This window comes from Eschscholzia californica, unplaced genomic scaffold, assembly GCF_041429995.1.
Source record: "Eschscholzia californica isolate CP2 unplaced genomic scaffold, dmEscCali1.0.p SCAF_3, whole genome shotgun sequence".
NCBI lineage: Eukaryota > Viridiplantae > Streptophyta > Magnoliopsida > Ranunculales > Papaveraceae > Eschscholzia > Eschscholzia californica.
Window position 1 is genome coordinate 49,125,328 of NW_028238420.1, and position 15,234 is coordinate 49,140,561.

At 35.4% G+C, this 15,234-nt stretch overlaps 1 protein-coding gene and 1 long non-coding RNA gene across 2 annotated transcripts; both read right to left on the bottom strand.

Annotated features, from left to right (window-relative positions):
* Positions 1 to 1,081: 1,081 nt before the first annotated feature.
* LOC147551246 (uncharacterized) lies at positions 1,082 to 4,546 on the bottom strand. Its single transcript, XR_015237088.1, has 6 exons — positions 3,962 to 4,546; positions 3,141 to 3,212; positions 2,693 to 2,793; positions 2,349 to 2,425; positions 1,848 to 1,931; positions 1,082 to 1,325 (listed from the first exon to the last, which is right to left on the bottom strand). It is a non-coding gene; the product is annotated as an uncharacterized LOC147551246 (long non-coding RNA).
* A 2,958-nt stretch (positions 4,547 to 7,504) lies between these two features.
* On the bottom strand, positions 7,505 to 8,308 carry LOC147551247 (protein DMP2-like). Its single transcript, XM_086666794.1, has one exon. The coding sequence runs from the start codon at positions 8,228 to 8,230 to the stop codon at positions 7,667 to 7,669; it is 564 nt and encodes a 187-aa protein (XP_086522920.1). The 5' UTR covers positions 8,231 to 8,308; the 3' UTR covers positions 7,505 to 7,666.
* Positions 8,309 to 15,234: the final 6,926 nt, after the last annotated feature.

The following is a 15,234-nucleotide window of genomic DNA, read 5'->3' on the forward strand; positions in this document are numbered from 1 at the left end:
GATTCTATTAGCCAATAATTTAGTGATGAATTTGTAAAGAGTATTGCAAAGGGATATTGGTCTGTAATCCGAGGCGAAACTCGGATTCCTACATTTGGGGATTAAGGCGATAGTAGTAAAATTAAGAGAAGGAGGAATACAACCTGATTCGAATATGTTCTTTATGTAGTCCACCAGTTCCTGTCCAATCGATTCCCAATTATGTTGGAAAAAGAAGCATGGGAATCCATCTGGTCCATGGCTTTTAAGCGAACCCATTTTCATCACTACTTCCTTAATCTCCTCATATGAAGGAATTCTTGAGATGTCGCTCAAAGATTCTGCTGATAACACTTTGAAAGCATTCAATACTTCCGTCGGGATAGGACCCACTGGACATGAAGTAAACAAATTCTGAAAATTGGTGATAATCTCTTCGGCTATAGAGTTTTGATCATACAGTTTTTCCCCTGTCTGAGTGGTGATGCTTTGAATTCTATTTTTAAAACGTCTTTGAGTCATTGCTGAGTGAAACACTTTTGTATTTCTGTCACCATTCAGGGTCCATTTTGATTTAGCCCTCTGTTCTGCCTTTGATCTCTGAAGTTCTTCCAACTGAACAATTTCCTCTTGAATCACTACAAAAAAATGGCTTATTAGGTACTGCTTAAAACCGTCCCAAAACATCTCAAAACCGTCCCTAATAGGTATTAGGGACGGTTTAGTGTGTGTAGTTACTACTGGCGTCACAGATAGTGTTAGGGACGAATCAAGGGACGGTTTTAGTCCGTCCCGATTATTCAGTCGGGACGGTTTCTGTCCGTCCCGTTAGTTATTAGGGACGGCGAGCAGGAACAGCTAACGGAGGCTCTAATTGTCATTAGGGACGAATAATAACCGTCCCTATAAATAATTTGGGACAAAAATTATTTGGGACTACATAAAAAGTCGTCACTAGATATTTTAGGAAAGGCCTACTAACAACAATGTGTGATATTTTCAAAATTTGGAAATTAATTTTCCATTTTTTATTGATCAAGACATATGCCCTTTAATATTCCTTCCAGATAGAATCAAAAAGTTTCACATAAATTCTAAAAACTATATAAAATCTCCATTTTTATTATAAATAAAACTCAATCAAACAACATACAATGTTTGAACTGAAATTTAACTTTCTATATTTTTAGTAACAATATTACTCTCAATATTTGAAGTTTTCATATGTAAACTAACTACAATATTATTTACCAAACTATATAGCTATATACCAAAAACTTGATCCATAGTCTTCCGCTTAAAATCTTCGTACCCAAATGACTTTCACCTCCTATAGTATACACGCACTGAAACAGAACAAGACATAATAAATAAAAATAAATGAAAGATTATACGTGAACATTTGCTTAACATATTTATACATTCAACATCAAAGTCAAAGAAAGGGTTTAGAGTTTCAAAGACGTATAACGAAACATAACATGCATGCAAGAACCTAACCAATACAAGTATGTACTACAATGAATTCAAACAACTAGTAATCGAAATCGACGAAGTACTAGTTATCAAGTCCTCAACAAGAAACCGATATGTTATAGGGAATAATGTGTGCTAACCACCTAATGACTAATGAGCGTTTCATTTATAAGATACCAAACATTCAGTAACTTAACATACTAAAAATGATAAACTGTACAAAATAGAAAGAGGTTTTGCGTTTCATTTATATGTCATCCTCATCATTCGAGCTCCAAGTTCAAATGCTTCTTCATTGAGTGATTAGTGTTTATATGAAGTCCATAATTATATTGCATAGTAAATTTGATTTGTTAATCTGCACCTTTAGATGTTTAAACCACGAAGATTACCTTGATTTCGTGCAAGCTTTTCACAAAACTTCTAACTCAATGTGTCTTTTTCTGCTTCTTTTAGTAGATTAGTGTATGTTCAACCTGTTAAAGGACACTGAACAATTAGGTGCGAAGTGCAAACAAGAACTAAACATTAAAGAAAAGCAGTTCAAGAAATAATTGCAATAAAATGTTCAAATATAATCCTCCCAGTAGTTATGACCTAATTTGTGCCTTCACTCTTTGAAATGCTTATTTCTTCACCAGCTATATTGGATACTACTCGTCAAGTAATTTTCACATGTTACAACACTTAAAAGTACTTGCTAATCTCATGCAAATACATGAGTTATATATCTGCAAAGGTTCCCAGGCCACAAGAAAATTTTATATATATGAAAGAGTGTCACATTTGAAACAAACTTACGAGAAAACACGATTTATACATAGAATTATTAGATACTACAAGGACCTAAGAGCAGAAGTTTCAAAAAAAAAACATTTATTGTTTAAACTTACAAGTTACAATGGCAAATCAGTTGCACGGGAGGGTAGAAATCAATCAGCTTTGAGGTTTTGACCATAAATGAGATTGTCTGCATATAAAATATTATTTCAGTAAGCACGAAATGGATTAGGATACCAATTTTCTTTTTTATCTATGACGAGTAATAGAATAAGTATGTCAAAATTGTAATTCCCAAAATCATTACGAATTCCACCACCATTTGATGCATACGTGACTTCTTGAATAAAATATCTTCAATGCAGTTGGACCAAAGTAAGGAGTAAACCTTACTCTTGACTTGATGATAATATTCGAAAATAATGAAAGCTAACATAGCTAGGCAATTTGAACAAACCTCACATACAGAACAAAACGTAAGCAAAATAATTATTCTATTGAGTTTTGCATTGCGGACAAACTTGAGATCCTTCTTGTGTCTCATTCTAATAGCAAGTCCTGCAAATCAGAAAAGCACACTCATGACAGGCCATAAATAAGTTCCATCGAAGAAAAATATTACAACTTAATTGTTGTAATGCCTTGGAAAATTCATTACTATTAGGTATCTATCTTTGATTTTTTCCTTTGGTGATGAAGATGGCAAATTGAGGACTGACTACATAATCACTAGTATACTACACAATCAACAAATTGACATAATTATTAATCTAATCAAATTTTCAAATATAGAGATGTCGTTAAGAAAAATGATGGCATATCATTGAGAACTCAATTCACTAATCAAGTTCATACTGAGCAAATAAATAAATAATAATATTGAACTGAATTTGAAAGAATAATACATTACTCTTTTTCCTCCAATCTGCCTGTCTAGATATATAATCTTTCTTCTTTCAACAAGTCAACACATAACACTATAAAAAAACAAAAAACAGTAAATCAGAATTGAGAAAATGCAAGAACTATTCTTGGAGTTACTTTTAATGAGCGACATCCCTTGTACTGATTGAACATATTTTATTAATTCCAACAAAAAGAAGCTAATAACTCAGAATTCAGAAAAAACATAATCAAGAATAGTTTGAATCTTACTTACCGATCTAAGACATACACAATGATTTCTAGTATTTAAATCGCTTCAATGTAAGTGAGAAAACAAAAAGGTAATTTGAAATTTGAGTTCTTCATTGGGTTTGAAGGTATAATAGAACCAGTGAAACTAAAGGAGGGTTGAAGGATATATCATATAGTGTTGAAGAGGGAATACCATCTCATATTATCTAGTGTTGAAGATGAATATCAATTTGACCATCAATGAGTTATTAATTAAATTATGAATAGAAAAGCCTGGTGTTTGGTGAATTAAAGTGTAAGCTAGCTACATCACATGTACATAATTCTTAGTACAATATAGACTGAATTGAAAAGGTTCGATTATTGAAAACAATTGATAATGAGTATATCAACTTCACTTTTATGCCATTAAGGAAAATTGCAGCTTTCATGTGGAGAACTCAAATGTGTATTTAAATACTAAACCTAAATCAAATAATCTCCTTACAACACTAATGAATCAACTAAATACAAATCGCAAAAAGGGTTTCAGATGAAGAAAAAAGATGATATCAAATAAAGGAATGCAAATAACCAAAATATCACGCACCTTCTTTGATTCTGAAATTGAACTTTTAGATTGAATAAAGGATTTACAAGCTTGTCTTCGTCTCTCTCCAACTCTAACCATCAGATTTTAGGGTTTTCATTTTCTTTCTCTCTCTAAAAAAACCCAGAAAATCCTCTCTTTGTTTGAGCAGGGAGAGAAATTCATTCTCAATCTCTCTGAAAAAACTATAAAAACACTATCTTTGTTTGAGCAGAGAAGAGGTTTGTTTATTTCTCAATCTCTCACCATCGATCAACGCCGCGCTCCCGAAGCTCGCATAGAAAATAGGTTTTTCTCTGCTCTCCCTCTCTCTTTCTCTCTAGATTTCTACCTTATTCAGTTCTTTACCACGATTTTGATTCTCGATCTGTCTTGAATCATCAAATTTTGTTCCTAAACCCAACTCCAACTATAAAATTATAATTTCTCCTATTCATATCTCTAAACACCTAGGTTTTATGTTTCGAAAACCTAACTTATGGAGTGAAGGTGAACGTGGGATAGATGGGACGCATAGGTAATTTTGAGAAACAAATTTTCGCCCAAAAAAATTGCGCCAACAATTTTAGCGCGCAATTTTCTCTTAATATTTCACAGATTCGTATCAACTTATGACACTACTGGGGACAAACATCCCAAAACAGTCCCTATATAAGATTTTTAGGGACATACGTAAAAATTGTTTGTCCCTGGTATGCCTATTTTTTGTAGTGAATATTGTTTTCCACAAGCAAAATAGATTCTGTTGAATCCAACTTTTGAAGTTCAAGTAACCTTTTTCTAAGAATTTGTAATCTATTTTTCAACACATTAAAAGTATTTTTGCTCCAATCTAATAGTTTATCCTTCACTTATTTTTGTGTCGAAAGGGCCGCTCACAGTATTCCAGGATTCCTCAAAAGTTTCCTTGTACTTATCGTGTTTCGTCCAGAATTTTTCGAACTTTGACTGTGTGTTGATAGTTGGACCTTGTACTTGAAGTTTTAGCAAAATCGGTGCGTGATCACTGTTATAACGCGGTAGATGAAAAAGTCCTGCTTCCGGATAAGTTGACAACCAAGAAGTAGTACAAAGGACCCTATCCAGTCTCTCTTTAGTTAAATGATGATGTGCTTGACTGTTGGTCCATGTATATCCCGGTCCATTAAAACCAATATCCACTAAACCGGCATTCCTTATGAACGATTGAAACTGTGAAAGAAAAGGAATATGATTAGTACCGCCCCATTTTTCACTTGGAGATATTAGAGCGTTTAGATCTCCTATACAACAAACGGGATTATTAGTCGAATTAATTAATGATAAGACAGAGTTCCAGAAAGGATTTCTGTCTTGAAGTCTCGGTGGACCATAGATACATAAGAGGTCCCAACTATGTGGAGAGTTTGCCATAGTAATAGTGGTATGAATAAGATTAGAAGAACTAGAATGTACACACAGGTCTATATTGTCAGACCAACAAAGTAACAGACCTCCACTGTAGCCTATAGGAGGTACCGTACAATGGTTAGTTAAACCAACTTTATTAATAAAACTAATAGATACAGTGGAATGTAAACGGGTTTCAGAAAGGAAAAGAAGATCTGGTTTAATTGAGCCTAGGAACTGATTCAGAGTCTCCTTTGTCGGGGTGTTCCCTAGTCCCCGACAATTCCAAGCAAGAAAACTCATAATTCCATCGGCATTAGGGCTGCCGATGCCTCATTGAAAGAAGTTCTTGATCCTGATGTCTTCCCGCGTTCCTCACTTTTGTAATGTTTCTTTATACGATCTCCCTGATTATCAACTGTTGATATAGAAGTGTGGCCACCCTTGTGAGGAAGTTCTTGTTCTTCATCACCCGATCTGTCAAAGAGTGGGTTTTTAGTCGAAGATCCTATGTCATTGGAGATCTTTGTCCGTTTAACCTGAGATAACGTAGATAAAAGTTCACCAAAATTATTAGCAATTGAGTTATTTATATGTTCCTGTTCTTGATTAACATAATTATTGCCAATAATGGAATCTCGGCCAGAAAATTTGGATTCCAAAACAACAGAGTTCAATTCTTTAGATTGACCTCTCTGGGAAAAGGGCACTTTAAAAGTCTCTTTAATCTTGGGTTCCAAGACCTTAAGAACCATGTCTCTGTGGATATCTGAAATATTCAGTTTGAGAAGATCCCTAAAGGGCATCAATACTGGACAGAATTTTATTGTGTGTCCTATAACACCACATGAGAGACATAATCTTGGTAATTTTTCTAAGCGAAGTTCTACCAAAATCAATTTGTTGTTGGCCAATTTTAAATACACATGTTGTTTAAGAGGTTTAGTGATATTGTATTCAATCTTGACTCTGCCATATACGCTCCATTTCTTGGCCTCTTCCTGTGTTGCCGGATCATATGTGCCAAGTTTCCCTGCCAAACGGTTAACTGCCGTAGCGTTTAAGTGGCCATGCGGGATTCCGTGAAATTGCGTCCAAAACCAAGCTTTATCAAAAATATGGTCTATAGGAGCAAGATCGTTACAGCATCTTTGAATTAGTACAAGTTCTTCATGTAAAATCCATGGAGCACTCTCAATGGCCATGTCTAATTCTGAAGCCGTTCCAAATTTTATAACAAATACATTTTCATTGACATCAGTAAGTGTAAATTTGTTCGGGCCATGGATGACTTTCGATATCCTCTGAAGGGCTTGACCTATATCAATACGCCTCGGACTTTGAAACCAAATAACTCCGCTCATAATGATATCATCAAGATTAGGACATAGATCGTCTCCCTCCACCACCAACGGTGGTTGTTCTTCTGTTGTCGAAGCTGCGAATTGCTGAATAAATTGTTGATCTGCTGCATCCATCTTGAATAAGAACTTTAAAATAGCAAATAGTAAAATAGTTGGGTACAATGATGAAAAGAGACTGAATCTCGTTGATGAAAACCCCTAAAGGGAACTAAAACCTATAAATAAATCTCAGATTTGATGAAACATTGTGATGATTCACTCCGAAACCGAAAAATAACCTTCTAGATTTGAAGATAACTGCTAAATGTAACCGTCCTACCACCCAAACTGGTGGTGCCGATTAGGATTTATAACTGTCTCCGCTGCAGAGCATCTCCTTTTCTATAGATCTCTAATCATGTCCGTCTGTATTTCTTTTTAGAGTGAAAGAGGAGAGGAAGGGAGAGAGGAGAGGATTTTTGGGACCTACCTTAATTTCAGAGATTTTGTTTTCTCTCTCGAAATGGGAAGCCCATCTCGAAATACCACACTCCAATTGTCCTTTTGGCACACAACTACACAAGCCTAATTACAGACGCCTGTTAATTTAAAAAGGGCCTATCAAATGATCAGATGCCCTAAATAATATTTCCCACGGTTTTTACGCCACAATTTAACTTTGCGAAAGCATCACCGTCGTTGTACTATAGCCAACATTTTTGCTAAATAGCGACACCTTCAAGCTGTCGGGAAGAGACGGCTTTTATTTTTGTTCGCAACGCTAACATCTAACAATTACTAGTTTAATAGTGAACAAAGTACAAACGAAAAATTTAAGAAACAACCATTAGTATTCTTCAATATTCACACATTCACAACGAAATAGAGGAATCACACCAAACTCTTCCAAACCAAACATGTAAATTAAAACTTATAATATGGAGAAAAATTAAAATTGAATTGTTTCCAAATAACTAGAAGGGCAGAACTATAACTATTGTGAGGCCTTGCTTGAAGGATACCCAATTCCGTGGCGCTTGTTAGGAAACACGGCGAATACTGAAGTGGCAATGACACCAACAACAGGAGGCAATACCATTAACAAAGTTTTTTGTGAAGATTCGAACGATGGGTAGTAGCATTTAATGGTATTAGGATCCAACAAAACAACAACCGCAAAAACTAGTAATGCCAAAGATGCATGAACAAAGTCCCCTACTCGAAGTTTATATGCAGATACATCATCGGACTTAGACGAAGGCCAAAGTCCATTTTTGGTTGCAATACCATAATGAAGTACACCGTCTTCACCAGTATAGCTATCGGTAAACGATGAAAAACCACATGATAAGCCACAAATGGCAACGAGAGCACCGGTTAAGTACTTGTTAATGGTGTGACACTTACCATTATTGGTTAAAACAGGATTAAGAAACTGAAACAAGAAAACAGTTCCAGTTGGGAGAAGTTTGATTAGATTTCCTACTCCTTTGAAGGTTATGTCTCCTATTTGTTGAGTGGTACTTCTAGAGGCTTTTGATGATGAAGAAGAAGCCATTTGTGTTCTTTGTTTACTATGAAAGATTTAAATGTTTGTAGGATAAGATGGGTGTCATCTTTTGGTTGAAATTTTTAGGTATTTATAAAATGGGGAAGGGATTTGAAGATGGATGGGGAAGTTGGAAGGGCTTGCTTGTAAGCAAAATGGTGACCCAAGAGTTTGCTTTTGCTTTTCAATTTGGAAATGTATTTGTTGTTAGTTTTGTAAACTATATGGTATAAGGGTTTCTTGTGAATATATATATATATGGATAAATTTGTTCAAAAGTGCTTTATATAGTTATTCTAGTTGAAGTACTCTTTCTTCCTTTTTCTGGAAGCAAGAGATTTAGGTATATACTTACTCTATCTTATTGAATATATTTCGGCACCCACGATAGTGAAATAATTGTGTGTTAACCTAATTTAAGCTCATGGGTCGATTTAACTCAATGGGCTAGTACTAGTTGTTTCAAATTTGTGTCGTAAGTGCTTTTAATCTCTTAATCTTTGTTTAACATGCAGTAATGTAAGAACACACTAAAAAACATCATCGTTACACAAATGAGGAGTGTTTGAAATTTGTTCCCCACAATTGTGTGTTAATTGATTTCCAAATAATGAGAATCTCAAACCCACCCCAATGATATAAAATATGAATGAGATGATGATGACACTCTTACCTCTCCCTCAAGGGATGTGTTACCATCACAATTAATACAATCACCATCTCTTCTATTCTCACAATAATACAAGTGATATAAGAAAATAAGTAGCAAGTTAAATGACAAATTTTAGACAGAAATTCGACGTGGCTTTGCACGATTGAATCGAAACCCAATAAGGTCACTAAAAACTCCAATCATGGAATGCCACTTCAATATTCTGCTTTAGAGTCTGCCTCGCAATCTTTTTTTGTTGTTCTCTATCACTATTGTTTTCCTTATATCCACTCATCTTTAACCTCACACTATGAACCACATAACTCAAGGGTCCATCAAAACTTGGAGGATTTCATCTTTGTCTAGTGGCTGTGGAATTAAAAAGTCATTTGCTCATAGATTGTTAGGATGTGTTAATCAAAACCCTAATTTCTTAGTATGAAGCTTCCCCATTAAATTAAAGTACGATAAAATCATGAAAATCATTAGACCAATGAAGAAGAAACCTATAGGCTATACATAAATAAGATTATTTAAAATTTCACCTAAACATTTTCTTGTACATATGTTTAGAAACTACAAGAGGAATCACTAATACAAAAAAGTACCAATCCCCTTCCCCTGTTTCTTCTTCTTCTTCTTAGTTTACATACAACAACATAAACCCTAATACCAGTAGATTAGCAAAAGATTAAAACTTTGACACCCAACCAAATGAAAACCCATTTAGATACATACATAGATAATATATATATATGTAAAAGAACATCTTATTTAGAACTTCAGATCTTCTTCTCCGTTTTAAAAACTCACGGAAAGTTCTCAACTTGAAATCCTAAAGATCAAATTGAAGCAGATTGAACAAGGAAATTAGGGTTTTTTTTCTTCTTTTTTTAGTGATTTCTCAGATCTAGAATACCTGTTTGTTTGTATTCAGGCAAGTCCAAGGAGACGTCTCAAATCTTTAGTTGCAGAATCATCAACAATGGCAGCTAAACCTTCTTTTTTCGTCGTTGAAAAAAACGTCGGTAACGGAAGAGAACTCGGAGATGGTGAATGAAAAAAAGCAGATCCGGCATAAACTTCAGATCTAACAACTGATGATGATGTTGATTTTCGATCTGTAATTCGAATCTGTTTTGGAACCATTTCTGGATCTGGTCCTAACCTTTCCGATCCACCACCACAAATTAACAAATCAACAGTTGATGAAACTGTTCTTTTCATCAAATTATTATCATTTTTTCTCTTATTAATTATCTCAAGAGATTCACCTCGTTTCAAAATCGTTACCTCTCCGATTCCAAAATCGTTCTTCACCGATCTCGATGAAGAATCCACCGTCGTTTTCGTGGTCGTTGTTGTTGATTTCTTCAAAAACGACGGATCTGGTTGATGATGATGATGATGATGCCATTTCTTCTGTACTTGTCTTGTATCAGTTTTCCGGCTAGGTTTAGGATAAGAGTTAGCTGAGTAAGTCGTCGTACTTTTCCGGCGAGATATGACCGGTGTAACCGGTCCAACTCTCAACCGTTCGATCAAACAATCCTGTGGTCGTAAAATCTCTGTTCCCATAATTATAAAATCGTTAAATTAACCTAAAAAATGTTGAAATTAAAATCTAGAGAGAGAGAGAGAGAGAAATGGAAAAGCAATCTAGAGAGAGAAAGAGAGAGATAATGTGGTTAGCGTCGTTGAGTTATCTTCTCTTTCTCATTTCTTCCTCCTTGAGAAGGAGGAGTTTTTTCTTTTTCTTTTTTTCTGTTTTCTGATTTTTGAGTTTGTTTGTTGGTCTCTTTAAGTAGAGAAAAAGTTAGTGAGAGAAAGAAAAGGGGGGTCATCTTTGAAGACTTGACAAGTGTCAACGTTTAGAATGGGTCTTATCTTTTTGTTAACGCCAATTTCACGTCGTTAACTTTCTTTGGTTTTAGGTAAAGGAGTCTCTTTGTATGTCCCGAATATGAATTATTGAAAGTGTGTGGGCTCCTCCGTTATTAATTCTATCATCTGATTTTTTTCTTTCTAAGGACCAAATTCGTTGTTCCTTATAAACACCAATTCTTTTTTAGTTCTTTATACTAATTCTTTTTGTATAATTATTGAACATTTAATCGTAATTAAAAGAGATTTTAGTGTAGTGAAGTTATGGATGACGGCCTACGTTATTTCAAGCTTCAGATAAGACATGTCATTAAGAAACATTGTTAAGAACTAGCTAAAGAAAGTCGAATAAAAAACACAAGTTCTCCAAGGAAGACAACTTCCAACTTCATAGAAGTTAACTTGACTCAAAAAATTAACAAATGAATCAATTTATAATGAGCAATATACTAGAAGAGTCTACAAATCGAAGTTTACTCCAGACTAATACGAAATCAACCGTTTTTATTTTCGTATAGACTCTCTTTGTTTCTTGATGGAAAGTTGATTCTTATTTAGGTTTACAATAAGTCTACTTTTGTAACCCTTTCTATCACTTTATATTCATAACTTGGACAGAGACAATTGCAAATGGGTTCTGTATATAACACAAATGTACACAACATCTCCATTATTTTCTGTGGTCCAAACGAATGGAACCATGATGGACAACTATTATGGTAGAGCATTATTGAATTCATGGTTGTTCTCCATTTAAGTGACACTCTATATAATAGTTGGAACTTGGACGACCTAGAAACCTTTCAAACTGAGGCTTATCAATATCTCTATCATAATCATCGATCTTGTATATTTCATTGGTATGATCGGTTTCATGGTTTTCTATACTAAAACAACCATAGTCATTTTTTTTTTTGAGAAAGAGGTAATATATTGATTATTGTGCCGAGACAGCACTCTAAAAGTCAAATTTTACATATTAGATAACATCGACTCCCAAGAAGACAAGAAGACTGAGAAAGGTACCCCTATGAAAATTCTAGTTGGTAAAGCCCATGAAAAAATTAATCTCTTGACCTCTACAATTATTTGTTCAACCGAACTAAAAATATCTTTAAATATCCTTGTGTTTCGCTCCTTCCACAACGCCCACCAAATAGCAAAAGGAATAGCAGTTCCTAAGTATCCTTTTGGTGTATCTAACTTATATCTCTTCCATCTTGTAAAGAAAACCTCCATCTGATATGGTAAACTCCTGAAACCAAAAATCGTTTGTGAGAGAAAATAATCCCATATCTTCCTAGAGACTGAACAATTCAGGAGCAAATGATCTACATCTTCTTCTTCACACTGACATAACACACATCTATTAGGGATAGAGTAACCCCTTTGTTTTAAAAGATCTAAAGTAGGGATTGATCTCAGCATTGTCGCCCAAATGAAAATGGAGACTTTCTCTGGTATCCTTCGACGCCATATTTTTTTATATGGGAGACGATGGCTGATTATATTTGAGGAGCTGATGGAGTCGTGTAACGAGTGTACCGTGAATTTTTTATTCTCAGTGAGAGTCCATATTCTGCTATCTTCCTCCATTGATAGAACGGGAGGTTCTTTGATTTCGTTCAGGAGGTTGATCAAATCCTGCAAATTAGAATTTTGTGTATGTTGACCTATGCCCAAGTTCCATGCCGAATTACATTCCTCATCTGTTATTATGCAATCCACAATTTTAGCATTTTTCTTGGATGAGTATCTCCATAACTCACGGTATTGTTCTTTTAGACACAAATTACCTTTCCAAATATCCTCCCAAAATCGAACTCTACATCCATTTTGAATAGATATATTTGAAAGAGAGGCAATGTTATCCTTAGTAGCAAGAATTGATTTCCAACACCCTACGCCATATGATAGATTTGTTTCCTTTGGAAAAAAGTCAAGAGTGGTACCACCATATTTATCAATGATTACCCGTTTCCAATCGCTTTGGTTTTCATCACCGAAACGCCAAATCCATTTTCCAAGGAGTGTTGCGTTCATTGACTTTATTCTTCTAATACCAAGACCCCCTCGTGCTTTTGAACGAGATACCTTTTTCCAGCTAACCCAATGAAATCTTTTCTTAATCGGAGTATCACCCCATAAGAAATCCTTTATCATCTTCTCTGCTCTATTAATAATTGATGAAGGAGGGACAAGGATGGACATAAGGTATGTAAATGTATTATTTAGGGTACTCTTGATTAATGTTAAACGCCCCCCTTTTGAAAGGTACCTTCTCTTCCATGGTGCCATTTTATTTTGCAACCGGATTAATAATAACTCCCAAATGTCTTTATTTTTCAATCTTGAACTGAGTGGAATACCAAGGTATGAAAAGGGGAGTAAACCCACACCACAACCCAATATTTCGGCATAAGGTTCTATAGAAAAGATACCGCCAACACCATACATGGAGGTCTTCGCCATATTCACCTTTAAACCTGTAATTGCCTCGAAGCAGATAAGAATGTCGCGTAGCCTTCTTACTTGATGAACATCAGCGTCAATAAAAATCACGGTATCGTCAGCGAATTGTAAATGGGTGACGTTTATGGAATCAATACTCACCTCAAATCCGCTAAATAATCCTGACTGTTTAGCTTCATTAATCAATAGGGAGAGAACTTCAGCCACAAGAATAAATAAATAAGGTGATAGAGGGTCACCTTGGCGAATTCCACGACTATTCTGAAAAAAACCTGAAGCCTTCCCATTAACTAGAACCGAGAAGCGAGGACTGCGAACACACCATTTTAGCCATCTTCTCCATCTCCAACCGAACCCTGTCTTCATTAAAATATCATCAACCACCTTCCAATTGACATGATCAAATGCTTTTTCTATGTCTATTTTACATATTAAACCCGGCTTTTGAGATCTTATTCTTGAATCGATACATTTTCTCGCAATCAAAACATTATCCAGAATTTGCCTACCTTCCACATATGCTCCTTGACTGAAGGAAATTAGCTTCCCCATTACCGTTTTTATACGAGTAGCTAGCACTTTTGAGATCACTTTATATACACATCCAGTTAAACTAATGGGTCGGAAATGTTTCAGCTCGATTGCTCCTTGAATCTTTGGAATCAAAGCTATGAAGTTACAATTTAACCTCCAATTCAACTTACCTTCGCTGCAGAATTCATGTATTACCTTCATGAAGTCATCTCTGAGAATATCCCAACAAGCTTTCAAGAATTCACAAGTCATCCCGTCAGGACCGGGCGACTTATTAGAGCCGCAACGAGATAAAGCCACTAACACCTCTGCTTCGGAAATGGTTCCATCTAAGTTCTTACGATCTTCTTCTGAGATTACACCAAAAGGGAGATTTTCTATGCTTGGTCTCCAATCTGATGTTTCAGAGTATAGGTTCTCATAAAACTTAGAGATGTAATCTCTAATTTGGTTCATGTTTGTTACTTCCTCATTCTGAACTAGCAATTTGGTAATTCTGTTGTTGGCATGCTTCATGTTCACCATATTATGAAAGAATTTTGTATTTCTTTCCCCTTCATCAACCCATTTCAATTTGCATCTCTGCTTCCACTTTTGTTCGATAAGAATTTCTATCGACGCATACTCCGTCTTTAAACTTGCTCTCTCTAAAAATTCTTCGGTCGATAAGTGATCTTCCTCTTCCTTTCTGTCTAATAATCCTATCTTTTCTTCAATTTCTGACATATTTATTTCCTGGCTTCGAAAAGTTGACTTACTCCATTCCTGAAGAATTCCTTTAAGACCTTGAAGCTTCTTCGCAAAAACAAAACTTGGCCAACCTGTGACAGATAAACGAGGCCACCAAAAAGCAATGATCTCCTTAAACTTATGATGTTCTAACCAGAAATTCTCGAAACGAAAAGGTCCTCTGTAACGTTCTTGGTGACCACATTGAAGGCAAATCGGAGAATGATCGGAGCCCGTTCTTACTAAAATATGTTGCTGAAAAACTATACCTTCATCCATCCATTCTTTACTAACCAAGAAACGGTCTAACCTTGCCAAAATAGGTGAAGATTGCCCATTCGACCATGTAAATCTACCCCCCACTAGTGCAGGATCAATAATGTCATATTGGTTGATAAATTTGTTAAACCTTCTCATATTCTTATATCTTCTAGCGCCTCTATTACGCTCAAGAGGAGACCTGACTTCATTAATATCTCCGCCAATTATCCAAGGCGCATCCCAAAGCCCTCTAATATCGCTTAATTCTCTCCATAGAAACCGCTTCTCGTAATCAGCCGTTGGACCATACACTGCCGTCACTACCATTTCTTGATGAGAACGAACCGAGCACAAAATTGAAACTGAATAAGCTCCGAATAAGTGCTTCCGAACTGATATAACACTATCCCTCCATACTACCAAAATACCCCCAGACCTGCCTATCGGTGGTAGGTGGAGCCACTTACAATCTGTAGATCCC